The following is a 14227-nucleotide window of genomic DNA, read 5'->3' as shown; positions in this document are numbered from 1 at the left end:
AGACTGGTGGAAAACCTTGAAACAAAATTTGTGATGGTTCTCTGTTAACTGTACAAAGAATAGTAATCTTACTCACCTTAACCTCCATAGTGGGAATAACAACTTCATCTAAGTCCTTCAATTTAATGATAGGCTGGTCTGCTGGAATACTGATGGCTTCTGTGTTTGAAATAAAGATGTACTATTGAGCTCATTTTAACTCCTTCCAAAAACTGTTTTGAACATTTTGTTTATATTCCTGAATAGTTTAATGAACCAATTTTTTCTCTTCCACCAAGCCATTTTAGAAACCTTTCGAATCATGGAAGAACTACATTGAATTAATACATTAGAGGTACAAGATCCTTTACTTGAAATCCTTGGAACCAAGCATATTTTGGATTTTGTGCCTGGGATCAAAACAGTATCACTTGCCTACTGCTAGGGGTCAAAATGCCAATTAAGGGGAGGTTATAATATAGTCCATGTGATGCCATTCTTTCAACAGCTAATCACTGAAACAATTTAAGGTAGTACAGACAAAAAATGAATATCTGATGAAATCCTGAAAAGGAAAATAGTAAGCAGCAAAGAGACTGGCTACATTATGGATAGTAGAAATCCAGATATTTTTTTTTAATTCCAGGATACTGAAATCTATTACTGAAGTTGTGATAAATCAAAATGAAAATTTTAAGGAGTTAAAAAAAAATCCACAAAAACAATAGTGCAGTGCGTTTGGCCTGGAGTTAATAATTTATTTATTTATTTATTTAAATCTAGGCAGTTTACAAACAATACAACACATACTTAACAAAAGGTATCCTACATCTTCCATAGCTGACAATGCTCATTTCATTCACATGAATGCATTAACAAATAGCTGTGTCGTCAAACTTTGGGCTAACATAAGCATAACTGACCTGTCAGGGCATTCCACAATTTCACTCCTATTATTGAAAACAGAGTTCCCGACCCTAGCACGCAACACATTCCTTTCTCCAACTCGGTAGCATGTTCCCTCTGACGCGATCGCGTCAGAGGGAACGTGCTACCATGTGGAGAGCGGCCTGCGAGGTTCGTTACAGCCGGCCGCGAACCTCAGCAGGCCGCTTTGAACAGGAGCGGTAGCAGTTGTTGCGGGAAGGACCATGTGGCGGCAGGACCATGAGCACTACTCCCGCCATCTGCCGCCAGCGCCGCTCCTGTCGTCCGATGCACCTAACTGGCGCATACGCCTCAAGCCGCGGCCACAGCACACATCAGGTCCCCATAGGAGATGAAAAAAGATAAGTGCAATAAGAGGCTTATTAAAGTTAGTAGGTATTTATTGTTGAGTTAGCTGAAGCCATTTTAAGTGATTTAAAGCCCTGTTTGTACTAATGTAAATTCATTGAGGATATCCTGAAATCCTGATAGGACTAGGTTGAGAAGCACAGCTCTAGAGGCCAAAAGTATCACTGCAGAAGTCAATTAGCATGCTTTATGGTTGCTCTCTTTTCTCATTTGCTACTTACTCCTTTGGGCTTTCCACTGACTGGCATCCATGTTTGCTAAGATAATATATGCATCACAAAGTCTTTCAACATCTTGGACCAGCTTAGGTCGGTGACATTTTATAGTATTTACTATATTAAGTGCTGCTTCCATTCGGTCCTATAAAGCAAAACAATAGGATGTGTTCAAGTTTGAAGAAAGATTTTGTTCCATTACGACACCAAAGACATGCAAATAAGACCACGTGGTTTGTGGAATATTTCATCTAACAGCTTAAGGGGAGTAATTTTATAAAGTTATAGGTGGCAATATACACATATAAAATGGCTCTTATAAAATAAAGCTAGGCATTAAAGAAAATATGATGGCATTGAAGGGGCACATACATTCTTTGTAAGTTTTTCTATTCCTGCTTGTGTAAAAGGAACTGCTGAAACAGTTTTCATTTTGCCAAGAAACCACAAGGTCTTTTCTTTTTGTGTTCTGAGCTCTGTGTCCCCATTTTGTTCTGTAGTTGATTTGTTTTGATATTTGTTTGAAAAAGAAACATTGCTAGACCTTAGACAAGACAGTATTATATGCTATAATGGAAACTTCCCACTATTCCCCCCCTTATGCTTGCTACCTCTTTCTAGTTGCTTTTATGTATCCTGTTACCAAATATGGTCTTTCCTAAAGTCATATGCTGAAAAAAACTGACCCATGTGAAATGCTATAAATATGTATGCAGTACTCTGAATAAACGGGACATTTCTTTGGCCATACAACTGCATGTGTGTTCTTTTCTTTCTAATGAGATGCCCCCCCACCCCCGATGCATCGGTACCAGAGACGACAGAGTATGTGTGTGCAGCAGTATTGGGATCTGAACCTTTTCAGCCATTAACAGTCATACTTTAACCATAGGCTGAGGGCATAGTATGAGTGTAGATTCTAAAAAAACATAGATGCTTATCTGTAATGGGGGTTTTCTCTGCAGACAGCAGGGGAACATAGCCACTCTTGGTGAAGTCCTCAGACTGATCTTGTGTGTTGGTGTTCTCCCCTAGCTTTTGGCTTACTGGGCAGTTGCAGGGATTCCCGCCATCAGTGGCTCCTCCCCTCACCAGCTCAATTTTGTTTCTACCTGAAAAAGATATATTCTAGTGGGGATGGCGGGAGGGTAAGTGTGAATGCATTCCCCTGCTGTCCATGGAGAACCTCTGTTACAGGTACGCAACTCTGCTTTCTCCGGAGACAAGCAGGAGTGATGCAGGCACATTTGTTGACAAGTCCCTAGCTTAACGCTGTATCAGAGGTGGTGGTGATAGATCAAGGAACAGGTTTCACAGGACAGAGTGTCCAGAATGAATGTCTTGTGCTATGCTATGATACGAACCGTAAAAGTGTGAGCTGAGGACCAGACTACAGCTTTGCAGGTGTCCTGTACTGGGAATGATCGAATGTTTATCACTGAAGAAGTGGAGTAGAACGGGTACAAGTGGATCAATTTTTCACTCCGTTAAAAATTACAAAGCCTAGGGGACTCAATGAAGTTACAGGGAAATACTTTAAGTCCATAGTCTGTCATTGAGATAGACTTGGAGGTAGCAACCGCTTGCCCTGGATCGGTAGCATGGAATGTTGCAACTCTTTGAAGTTTTGCCAGATACTAGTGATCTGGATTGGCCACCATGAGGATGGGCTACTGGGCTGGACAGACCAATGGTCTGACCCAATAAGGCTATGTAAGTTCTTATGTAAGAAGCTGTAGCACATAAACTGTGTGCACTGATCCTGCCAATTAAGCTGTAGCGCATAAACTGTGTGTGCCAATCCCGCCAGGATGTGATTGACGTACTTTAGTGTAGCAGAATTCGATGCAGTGGGAAATCTACATGGAGATGGTTTGTTTAAAGGATTCCTGCTGAAATGGCAAAACCATTTAGACCTTAGGTAAGCTCTGGTCTTAGACTTGGAGATTTCTGCATATGCAAAGGATAGTGCTGCAGAATCTCATACTGTGAAAACAGGTTGTGTCACAAAAATTAGTGAAGAATTTACCTTTGGTTGATGAAGAAGGTCTGCTAGTGGAAGGAGAGGACTGAGGGGCCAAAACTGGGCCGCAGGAGCCTTCCCTGCTGTTGTGTAGGTGACCCAAAGCAGTGGCAGACCTTGTGAAGCCCTCCAAAGTCGGTGCTGAGCTGGCCAGCGGTTGAGAGATAGAGCATTTGGCGGCCTCTGCTGTTCTCGGCCACGCATTTATCCAGTGTGCTCTGCCGCTTTGAGGTTATCAGGTAGTAGCAAATTACCTCCCCCCAGCAGTTTAGAAACAGGGCCTCGAGGGGGAGGAAGCCATTGAGACATCTGGTGTGTAGAAGTCATAGCGCTGAGCCACATGCTGTGTATGCTTCAGAGACTTGCAGCAAGAGGGAGGTGCGGCGGTCCTAGTGCCCTGCTTGTTTAGATGGCACGATAGGTCTTCCTGAATAGTTTCTCCTGTACTTTTGAGTTGTTTGGCTTGTGATATTTTTTTCTTTTAGTCTGTAAAGAGAAGTGGTCTCCTCTTGTCTTTGTTTTTTGGAGATAAACTCCTGCTGTTATTAGTCTTCTGAGCATTCTTCTTCTTTTTATTATTATTTTTTGTTTTAAGCAGTGAATGTGAGAGAAAAAGGGGTACAGCTGCGACTTGAGGAGCGACTGAAGAAAAAACTGAGCTGGTGATGGGAGGAGCCACTGAAGGCAGGAATCCCTGCACATGCCCAGTAAGCCAGAAGGTAGAGCGCCGACACATAAGATCAGTCTGAGGACTTCATCAACAAGTGTGCTTGCATCTTTCCTGCTTGCCTCCAGAGAATACCTTAATTCATGCATATACCTCAATAACCCATGTACAGATATTAACACCTGCTCTCAAGCAAGGGTAATGTTTGTACCTGCAGTGTAGGCACAATCTCTGCAGGACTTAAGCTAGTATTTTATAAAAATATAAATAGGTGCCTTCAAGCTCACTTAATCTATGTGTCCTATTATATAAAATTACCCTCAAAATGTGCATGTGGCAAGAAATGAATTCTATATACTCCTATAACCCAGCCGCAATAATAAGGAAAATTCATTACAAGAGATAAACAAAAAGCCTGTATTTGGGCTGCTCCTTGGCTAATTACTTGGATTGTAATATTTGACAAACTATTTTAGAAGGCTGTCACTACTCTGTGGTAACCTCACTGTAGTAAACCTAATAAATGGACCTCCCAAAGGCACAAGATATACTGTACATACAAAAACAACAAATTTATTCTAGGCCCATGAACTGGCCTAAAAAGCAGGATTTTGTCAGATAAAACACAAAACCAAAAACGAAAAATATAATTTGCATAAGAGAAGTACCATGTCAAGCTGAGAAATCTGTTTTGATGTACTTTTGCTCAATCTGGTTCTCTTCGGTGCTTCAGGTTTCAACAAGAAATCATCCTTGTTGGCATTTGCTAAGGCCAGTATTATGAACAAAGTATGGTATGGATGGTTCATTGAAATTCTCGCTATGAGCTGTCAAAAAAAATAGTAAAGTTTGATTATCAAATAACATGATTGAACATAGTCAATCTAATTTATACTTTTAATTCAGAACTGTTTTGCCAATTTAAATAATTATTAAAATCACAATAGTATGTAAGCAAAATTAATTGTGCGTCAAATCACATCCTGGCGGGATTGACATAAACACAGTTTATGCGCTACAGCTTTATTGTTCTTTCAAATGGAAATCACTATTAATAAATCACACCAAAATTACATTTAAAAATGAGATAAAGGAAAACCACCTCTAAAGATAAATGTCTGCTTTTACTGTAACCTGTGGTTAATATTGTTTTTTATAGTAAGCAAGCCCCAGAGGAGGTTGGGAGCTTAGGGCAGATTCAGAAATACCCACAAATGCTTGCTTTCAGTGAAATTTCCCACACATGCTCAGTGCAGTCACTGGAGATCGACAGACACATGTAATTAATTTATAGTAATTAAAATGTTTAAAGAGTATGGGCAGCAAAATTAACTTAAAAATTCAAAATGTTTAGTGTGCACTATGACCTTAGTTTGGGTCATCTAATGTGAAAAACGATGGAAAACATCAGATACCTGGTTCTGCGTTACCTTGGGTTTTAAAAAATATTAATATTTACATAATTTGGGTTAATGCAGTGCTATGACACGATTTAAAGTGCTTTATCCAAAAACAAGGGAGTTTTAAGGCTTAATTTTGTATGTTTCTATGAGTTTGAGCTCTCTACTGAAAATGTGCAGACATGAGCTTTCCATAGTGCATGAATCTGATTGGCTGTACAAGTTAGTCAGGAACCTTGATGCAAGTTATAGCTGGAGGACAGCAACTGATGCAGGGAAGAGGGAAAGAAGTGCACTGAGAGGCTGCAGTGTGTGAAAGGGATTTTTAACAGAAAAGGTGAGAATTTGTAGTATTTATGGGTAGACTTCCTGGGACACTAGGCCGCACAATGGTATACATTGATATCTGGATTTATGAATAAAAAAACCTAAAACTGGTCTGAGAGACATTTGGAGCATTGAGATAAAGCATCAAATTACTGCATCTCAATGGCCACAAATTTGGTCTTGGAGGATGAAATGTACAATGTCAGCATCTATGAGACAAACTTGGTTTTTTCTGTTGCATAGAGCATTTTGGACCCCAGTTTGTTTACAAAAGTTAAATAGCTCTAAGTCTAATAGATGTTGGCATTGTCATCTCAAAGCGGGGACTCTAGATCATCTATTATTCTATTGTCCATTCATTTTGGCTTTTTGGAAATCGATATGGGGCCAAATAAACTGTTTACTAGAAAATCCTGTGGCTTTATCATATGATACTATATTATTTGGAATGTCAATGAGGAAAAAAAGTCAAATTTCTTCAAATAATAATATTGTGAGCCTTCGGGACAGTGAGGGAATTTTTTAAGTACCTTCTTACTTCTCATTTATAATCTTAATGTATATTTTCTTCAAACCGCTTAGAACCTAACGGATGTAGCGGTATATAAGAAATAAATTACATTACATTACATTACATTGCATTATGACAGGAGTAGCCATTCAACAAATTACATTTAATTGGAAAAATTGGAGCAGACTTAATTACAGTTTCTGGTGGAACTCCGTGTCATATATTTAAAATGGAAAGAACTTTAGCCACTCAAAAAGGAAATTTTAATAAATTTCAGGAGGTTTGGGGTCCATTAATGGAATTTTATGATGAGTAGATATCATTTTCCCCATATTGGTACAATTGTAAAGTGAGGGGTGAGGAGGGATTTCGGATCTGTTATTAAACGTTTAGGCAAACAGAAAAGATTGTATAATATGTTATATATGTAATCACATTTGAAATAGTGGGGATGGGGGTAGGTTTAAATATTATAACTTAAGTTGTATATGAAAGTTAATCAAGTGATATTGTATAAGTTTAAATTATATTGTCTGATACACTTGTTATAAGATGTAAAATGAATAAAGAATTTATAAAAAATAAAAAAAAGAACTGTTTTTAGAAGAAGATTTGTTTTAAAGGTTTCTGAGAGTTTAAAATTCCACAGTGACTAAGAACCCAAGGGTAGTAATGGTGCCCCGAGTTTAATACATAATAAAAGGGGTTCCTTCCCACTTCTATAAGGGTTCCAGAGCAGCTGTAGCGAGCAGCTATTCATAACTTTAAACCTCTCCAGTAGAAAAGACAGGGAACAAATATTATAGCGCATTTGAGAAATTTAAATTGATTTTTTTTCCCCTAGCGAGCATTCTACAGTTGAGATATACTGTCTAGCAAGTTTCCACCTTAGCACACACACAGAGGGGGCTAATCTCTTTCCGGTTACTTTATTTAAGATAAATTTAGGGGCAGATCAAGAGAAGATAAAGTCAAGCAAAGAAATTCAAGAAAGCAGGAAGACATCAGAGCTTAAGGTTCTTGGGACTGGTGGTTTAAAAGACTACTCATACAAATTTATGGTCAAGCTGAATTCAGTAAAGTGTTTGGAAACACTATTGAAAGTTAACTTCTCACTTACCAAGTGTTTTTTTTCAAAAGGAAACTTTATAACCATAGTTTGTTTCTGGAAATAGCAATATTGTTCAACCTTAGATCAGGGGTCAGCAACCTTAGATCAGGGGTCAGCAACCTTTTTAAAGCAAAGAGCCTTTTTATCCTAACTATTTGACCCAAGACTTACAAAGAACTGCACCTGTCCATATCTTCCTCTCTCCCCATGCACCATCTTTCCTTCCCCTCCACCCTTATGCTCATTTTTCTCTCTCACCACTCTCATCCCTCCTGTAACATATTTCCTTCCCCTCCAATATTTTGCTCTTCCTTGCTTCAACGGGTCAGCAGTGATTCCTATAGCTGCCTGACACTAACCCAGAAGCCTCTCCTCTGCCACATCCCACCCTGTCAGAACTTTCTGTTTCTGCCCAGGAGGGGCACAGCAGAGAAGAGGCTTCTGTGTCAGCGTCAGGCAGCTGTAGGAAATGCTGCCACTAACCTGCTGAAGCAAGAGAAGTGCGGGAGATATAGGTTTTTAAAAATATGCAAGTGCAATAAATTTACATCCACTTAAATTGCACCTGATTACTGGGAAGTAAATACACATTTGTCTCATCTAATTTTCAAGCTTTATTTCACCCAGTCTTAATAAGTATTTGGGTGAAGTTTATTTCTGTGACACGGTCACCTCTTTCTGGAAGAATGCCCGCTGATGAAACTCTTGGCTATCCAACTACAAAGATTTAGAGGCAAATTGTAGTTCTCCCTCTTTTCCTCTTGTTTTCACTCCCTTTCCTCTTGTCTGTTGTGTAAGGATTTTGTCTATTATCTGTTGTTTGTTCCCCTATCTATCTATAAATTTATTTTATTGTACAATGCTTCGAATGTTATGATAAGCATTCAATCAAATTTTAATAAACTGTGAAACTATAATTCTCTCAGGAGGGTTCCGAGTTAAATTATAAATTTGAGGAAAGGTCCCTTGAAAGCATGACCTCCTAGGTAATGTGGCTCTTTAGTCCTCACTTACATTTGCACCTACGGTGAAGCAGGAGCAAACAGACAAATATTTAAGTACTCAGTAGACTGGAAAATGCAATCCTTGTGCATGCTTTCTTGCATTGTAATACCTCAGGTAATTCTACAGGCAGCGAGGGAAGCTAGGGCAATTTTCAGCTGCTATTTTTATGAATACAAACAACTGTTTCCAATGTAATAAAGTTCTGAAAATTGCCTTGTTAACAATTAATCATGCAACAATCTCTGCAGTCATAACGCTGCTACATAAGAAACAAGGCTGAACTTAATTCAGTGTTCTTCTGTAATACTCGAATAACAAAGTACTTATAATCTGCCCTTATTACATTATTCAGGACATCATGGAATTTAAGATCTTCTTTCTTCTTGGTTCCCATTCGAGCAGCCAATTGATACATTAAAGGCAAAAATTTATATGATGGAATCTTCTGTGCCCCTTCCTGTAAAAGCATAACAGAGTGATATAAAATCAATAAAGAAAAATAAATCTATACCATTGCAAATTATTCCAGTCAAAATAAAAGCAATAAAAAGTGTTATTCAAATCAATTTTATTTAGTGAAAGCACCATATATAAAAATTTTAAAGGGCCAAAAAGAACAAATTCATTAATGTAAAAAAAAGGAATAAAATTATTTCAAAACGTCTAAATACCCACAAAGATGAAACTGCCTCCAGAACTGGGATAAAAAAATTGTACTCTATTTCACACTGATAGTGTTTCGGCTCTTGCCTGCCTCAGGGGTCTCTTTGCTCTCTTTAAAATAATTCATCCGAATGTAATAAAAAGCAGATACAATGCGCATTCTCCTCACTCCAGGGTTCAACTCTCAAAAAATGGCGGATATCTACGTCAGCTTTATGTACTAATGATGCTGAATAAAATTAGATTGGAATCTAGTTAGGTCACTGTTGGAAACAGGACACTGGGCTTGATGGACCTTTGGTCTGTCCCCATGTGGCAATTCTTATGACCTCTGAAACACGTGTGTCAGAACATGAGCTATTTTGGGTTACTTTTACAGTATTTTTTTGTTTTAATCCATTTATACAATATGAAGTTTTGATGATATTTTCCTGTTTTATAACAGTGGAATAAATTGTATACCTTTGTATTATAGCCAAAACTTTCTATTTGACTATTGCTGGAAAACATTCATTCTCAGTTATTTTTTCTTTTGTTTATATATTTGTATGTATATTTGCCACCCTTTTTTGTTCTTTGGATTAGTACAGAAGACAGAGTTAACTCAAAATAGTAGGACAAGAGTATGTGTATGAGATACCCTTGACATCACATTCACTGGTAAAAGTCATGTCCACTAGAGGGCGTACAATTAAAAAGAAGGAAATTAAAAAGAAAAAAATAAAATAATGAATGATTGATTGATCGAAAAAAAATCTCTAAATTATCAACTTTTATCAACCCATTTAGGGGCGTAGTTATCAAAATGTGCTATCATTAAGGGCGGAAGTTATCAATGTGGGTTACTATTAAAGTTGGGTTACTTTAGCACAGGGTCTCGTTGCATAAAATGGGACCCTGTGATAAAATAACCTGATTTATCATTAGCCTACATTGATAACACATCTTAGGGGGGGGGGGGGAACATATTTAACCACGATCTTGTGCTATTTTAGCACATGTCCCTAGTTACTAATACTACAATTAACAAGTCTTAACGATTAATTACTTAAACGATTACCAAGCAGCATAACAAGTCTTAAGGATTACATTAAAAACTTCTTCCCTTAACAGGGGGCTGCTAGAGACAAGAGGCTATATAAAAATAATCAAATATTCTGTACATATTTAATAAATATTTAAGTCCAAAAAATAAAAATGTCACCTTCATGATATCATTGACTTCAGAAACTAAATGGTTTTCCAACCAAAGAGAGCAAAGCCTGAAGATCCATATATCATGCTCTTCTCCACCTACGAGGCAGCTGATATAATTCTCAATAGCTTTGCGCAAGAAACTTTGCCGATCCTCTTTCAGAGAGGCAATTGCACATTCATCCAGTTCCAGTTCCCGTTGAACCTTCACCGTGTATCTGTCATACAAAGACATATGGAAAAGTAAAATACACAATACCAACCATAGTAGATAATGACAGAAAGACAAAACATTTACAGAGCCAGTTTGCCCACTTACTCCTGTCTACACCGTTAATATACATTACATCCCAGTTACCAGCCATGGAAAGGTAACCACTTCTAGGACATTTTTCCTTGTCCCAGATGATTTTTGATATCTATATCTTGCATGAGTGAAGCATTAAAAAAATCTCCAGCTTAGCTCACATAGGGTGTGTTTCCCTTCCTATGTAACCATAAAACTTTGTAATAATATACATAGCTACCAATAATTTAGGAAATTGGGGGGTTGCTCTATAAGGCTGTCACAATTCCGACAACAAAACAGTAAAACACTCCCACCACTGGGTAAAACATTAATCCAGCGAGGAAGGTGAGAGGATGTGGCTGGCTGGCTGGATTGATGATGGACCTGGAAATGGGCTGATGCTAAGAGGACTGGAAGGGGACAGTTGCTTTTAAGTTCATAATTTTAAAGGCTATAGTGGTAGTTTCTATACATAGCTTATCTCATGAACAACTTTGTTTGTGGCAAGCTTCACTTACTATTCAGCCTATTAAAAGTTGAATTTGAAATAAGGTACAACAGTTCCCAGTTTCTCATTCTCTGTGATGGCTGAATCAGCAATGAATAAAAGCTAAGAAAAGATCCCAGGTGGCTAGACCACTTGGAGAAGAAAGTGTTCCAAGGAGTCCTCCTATCTGCAGCATTATAGCTCTTCTGAAATATGTGACCAACTCTCAGAAAAGCTGACTAAAGCAGCAGATCCAAAATGTCGAGAATGGCCAATTTTTAGTCATAAGTCCATAAGAAGTCTGCAAAAGTTACATGTTTGAACTTCTGTAACTTTTTAAATTTTTTCACATAAAAGAATAGAGTTTGGACTGCTGTATTACAAATTGCTTGCTCTAGTAGAATTAATTAAAATCTCATTTTTTTTTCTGGTGACTTTAGTCACCTTTTCCCAGAGATAGTCACATATAATCATACAATCTTTCAAAAACTGCATGGATTTTCCACCAGTTTACCCACCCAACATAACAGTACTAGCAGCTATTCTTTCTGAGGCATTTAAGTATGGGGGTTACTTATCAGTAACAGAGGTTCTCCATGAACAGCAGGATAAATCAGCCACACATGGGGGACTTCATCCTGATAGCACCAGGCCAGATCCTTTCTTCTGGGTAAATGAGTGCTCCCTTCTGTGTGACTATTGCCCTTCCTCCTCAGTCTATTCCATAGCTTAGTCCATACCTGGAACTGACCTTAGTTTCCATCTACTAGAGTTGCCGTTGAAGCTCACTCCAGCCTATCCAAACCATCTCATTTGCGGGATTCAGACTGTGAAAGATTGCCCATTCATATTCTAATTAGCGACCCTCTGTGTTCATCCCATGCTTTTTTTTAATACCATCACAGTTTTCCTCTCTACCACCTTCTTCGAGAGGGCATTCCAGGCATCCACCTCTCCATGAAAAAGAAAGATGGGTTGGATTTTTTGAGTTTAGTTAAAGGACCTAAGGTTCCTGATCATATAAAAGGAAGTTTAGATAAACCTATATCATTAAAAGAGTTACAAATGGCATTGAAATCCCTTAGAGTTGGGACCGCTCCAGGTGGAGATGGATTTACAGTGGAGTTTTATAAAGAATTTCAAATTTCCCTTTTACCATATTTATTAAAACTATATCAGGACCAACTGAATAAAGGTTGTATATCAGGCACTATGGCAGAATCTTTAACTATTGTTTTGCCAAAGCCAAATAAAGATCCAACATTGGTGTCAAATTACAGGCCTATATCTTTAATAAATGTAGATGGTAAAATATTAGCTAAGATTTTAGCATTAAGATTGGCTAAAGCTCTTCCGCATATAATAGGAATAAATCAAACTGGATTTGTTGCTCAAAGACACTCTTCAAATAATACTAGACTGGCATTTCAGATGTATTATTTAACAAGACAAATTAATGATCCGGCTTTTTCAGTATCACTAGATGCTGAGAAGGCTTTTGATCGTGTAGAATGGAATTTCATGTATCAAGCTATGGAATGGTTTGGTATTGGATCTGGATTTATACAAATGATTCAAGCACTGTATAGCTCCCCAACTGCCTGTAGTTTGCTATCAATTGGGAATGATACCAGTGTTTTTTCAGGGGTCTTTTTATAAAAAATTAAATAGTATTCTGGTTAAATTTATTTGGCTGGGTAAAATTGCAAGAGTGGCTCTAGTGTCTTTGCAAAGACCAATTGAGGAGGGTGGGGTAAATTTTCCCAATTTTTATAGGTATCATCAGGCCTATATCATGCGCCAAGGTATGTATTGGGTCCTCCCAGAGCTTTTGGAACAATTACCAGAGTGGTTAAGAGTGGAGAGATCACTTATTTTTCCACTTAGGCTTGATCTTCTGCTTGGTATAAAAGTGCCTAGAATACGTAAAGACAATAAAGTATTAATGGATACTTGGAAAACATTACGATTTGTAGATAAATTAACTAGTGATTCTATTTTAAAATCGAAACAGCAGACTATTTGGGTAAACTCCAAGATACAAATAGGCGGGTTTAAGGTTGTCTGGAAGGATTGGATTAAAGCAGGTATAAGATCCTTAACGGAAGTAATTGATAATGGTAAGCTGCTTGATTTTTCACAATTGCAACATAAATATGGTCTGAATAAAAAACAAAGTTATAAGTGGTTGCAATTGAAGCAGGCTATTCAGGTGGGGTTCCCTGAATGGAAATCTTTAAATGATCATTACAGCTTAGAATTCTTATGTTTCCAGGCAGATTTTCTGGGACACCAGGCCGCAAAGTGGTATAAAATGATATCTAATTATTTGAATAATAAACCAAAAAATGGATTAAGAGATATTTGGAGCATTGAGATTAAGCATCAAATTAATGCATCTCAATGGCCACGTATTTGGTCTTGGAGAATTAAAGGTACGATGTCGGCATCTATCAGGCAAACATGGTTCTTTTTGTTGCATAGAGCATTCTGGACCCCTACTAGATTACAAAAATTAGATTGCTCTAAGTCTAATAGATGCTGGCATTGTAAAATTGAAATTGGAACTTTAGACCATCTTTTATTTTATTGTCCATGTATTCAGGCATTTTGGATATCAATATGGGATCAAGTTAATATATTGATGGAAAATCATGTAGCATTATCCTACGACACAGTGATTTTTGGAATGTGTATGAGGGCCAAAAGTCAGATATCTGCAGCAAACAACAAATTATTGATGATTCTTACTGGAGTGGGAATTCAACAAATAACGACTAATTGGAAAGACTGTTCTAGATTGAATTGTAGTTTTTGGTGGAACTCAGTTTGTCATTTATATAAGATGGAAAGATTTCTTGCAGTACAGAGGGGATATTTTAAAAGGTTTAAGGAGGTGTGGAGGCCATTAATTGAATATTGTAATGATTAAGGGTTATTCTTTTTCCTTAGGGGATAATTTGTAAAAATGGGGGGGAGGGAGAGTCTAAATATGTATATGTTTGGATAAAATATTTTGTTGATAGGGGAGGGGATGGGAGGTGGGTGGAGGGAATTAAA

The 14227-nt window shown here is 37.7% G+C and overlaps 1 protein-coding gene across 6 annotated transcripts in view; it reads right to left on the bottom strand.

The window, feature by feature from the left end:
- Nucleotides 1–14227, bottom strand: part of ATM (ATM serine/threonine kinase) — a 191004-nt gene that overhangs the window by 23745 nt on the left and 153032 nt on the right. For all 6 annotated transcript variants that reach the window (XM_033947802.1, XM_033947805.1, XM_033947806.1 and 3 more), the window contains 5 exons: nucleotides 10402–10609; nucleotides 8878–8991; nucleotides 4849–5007; nucleotides 1497–1635; nucleotides 77–159 (listed from right to left, as the gene is read on the bottom strand). In XM_033947802.1, the coding sequence (XP_033803693.1) occupies nucleotides 77–159; nucleotides 1497–1635; nucleotides 4849–5007; nucleotides 8878–8991; nucleotides 10402–10609 (703 nt within the window). The remainder of the gene's footprint in view (nucleotides 1–76; nucleotides 160–1496; nucleotides 1636–4848; nucleotides 5008–8877; nucleotides 8992–10401; nucleotides 10610–14227) is intronic.

This window comes from Geotrypetes seraphini, chromosome 6 (assembly GCF_902459505.1).
Source record: "Geotrypetes seraphini chromosome 6, aGeoSer1.1, whole genome shotgun sequence".
In the NCBI taxonomy this organism is placed as follows: domain Eukaryota; kingdom Metazoa; phylum Chordata; class Amphibia; order Gymnophiona; family Dermophiidae; genus Geotrypetes; species Geotrypetes seraphini.
Note: the sequence above shows the minus strand (reverse complement) of the source record. Positions and strands in the feature narration are given on the sequence as shown.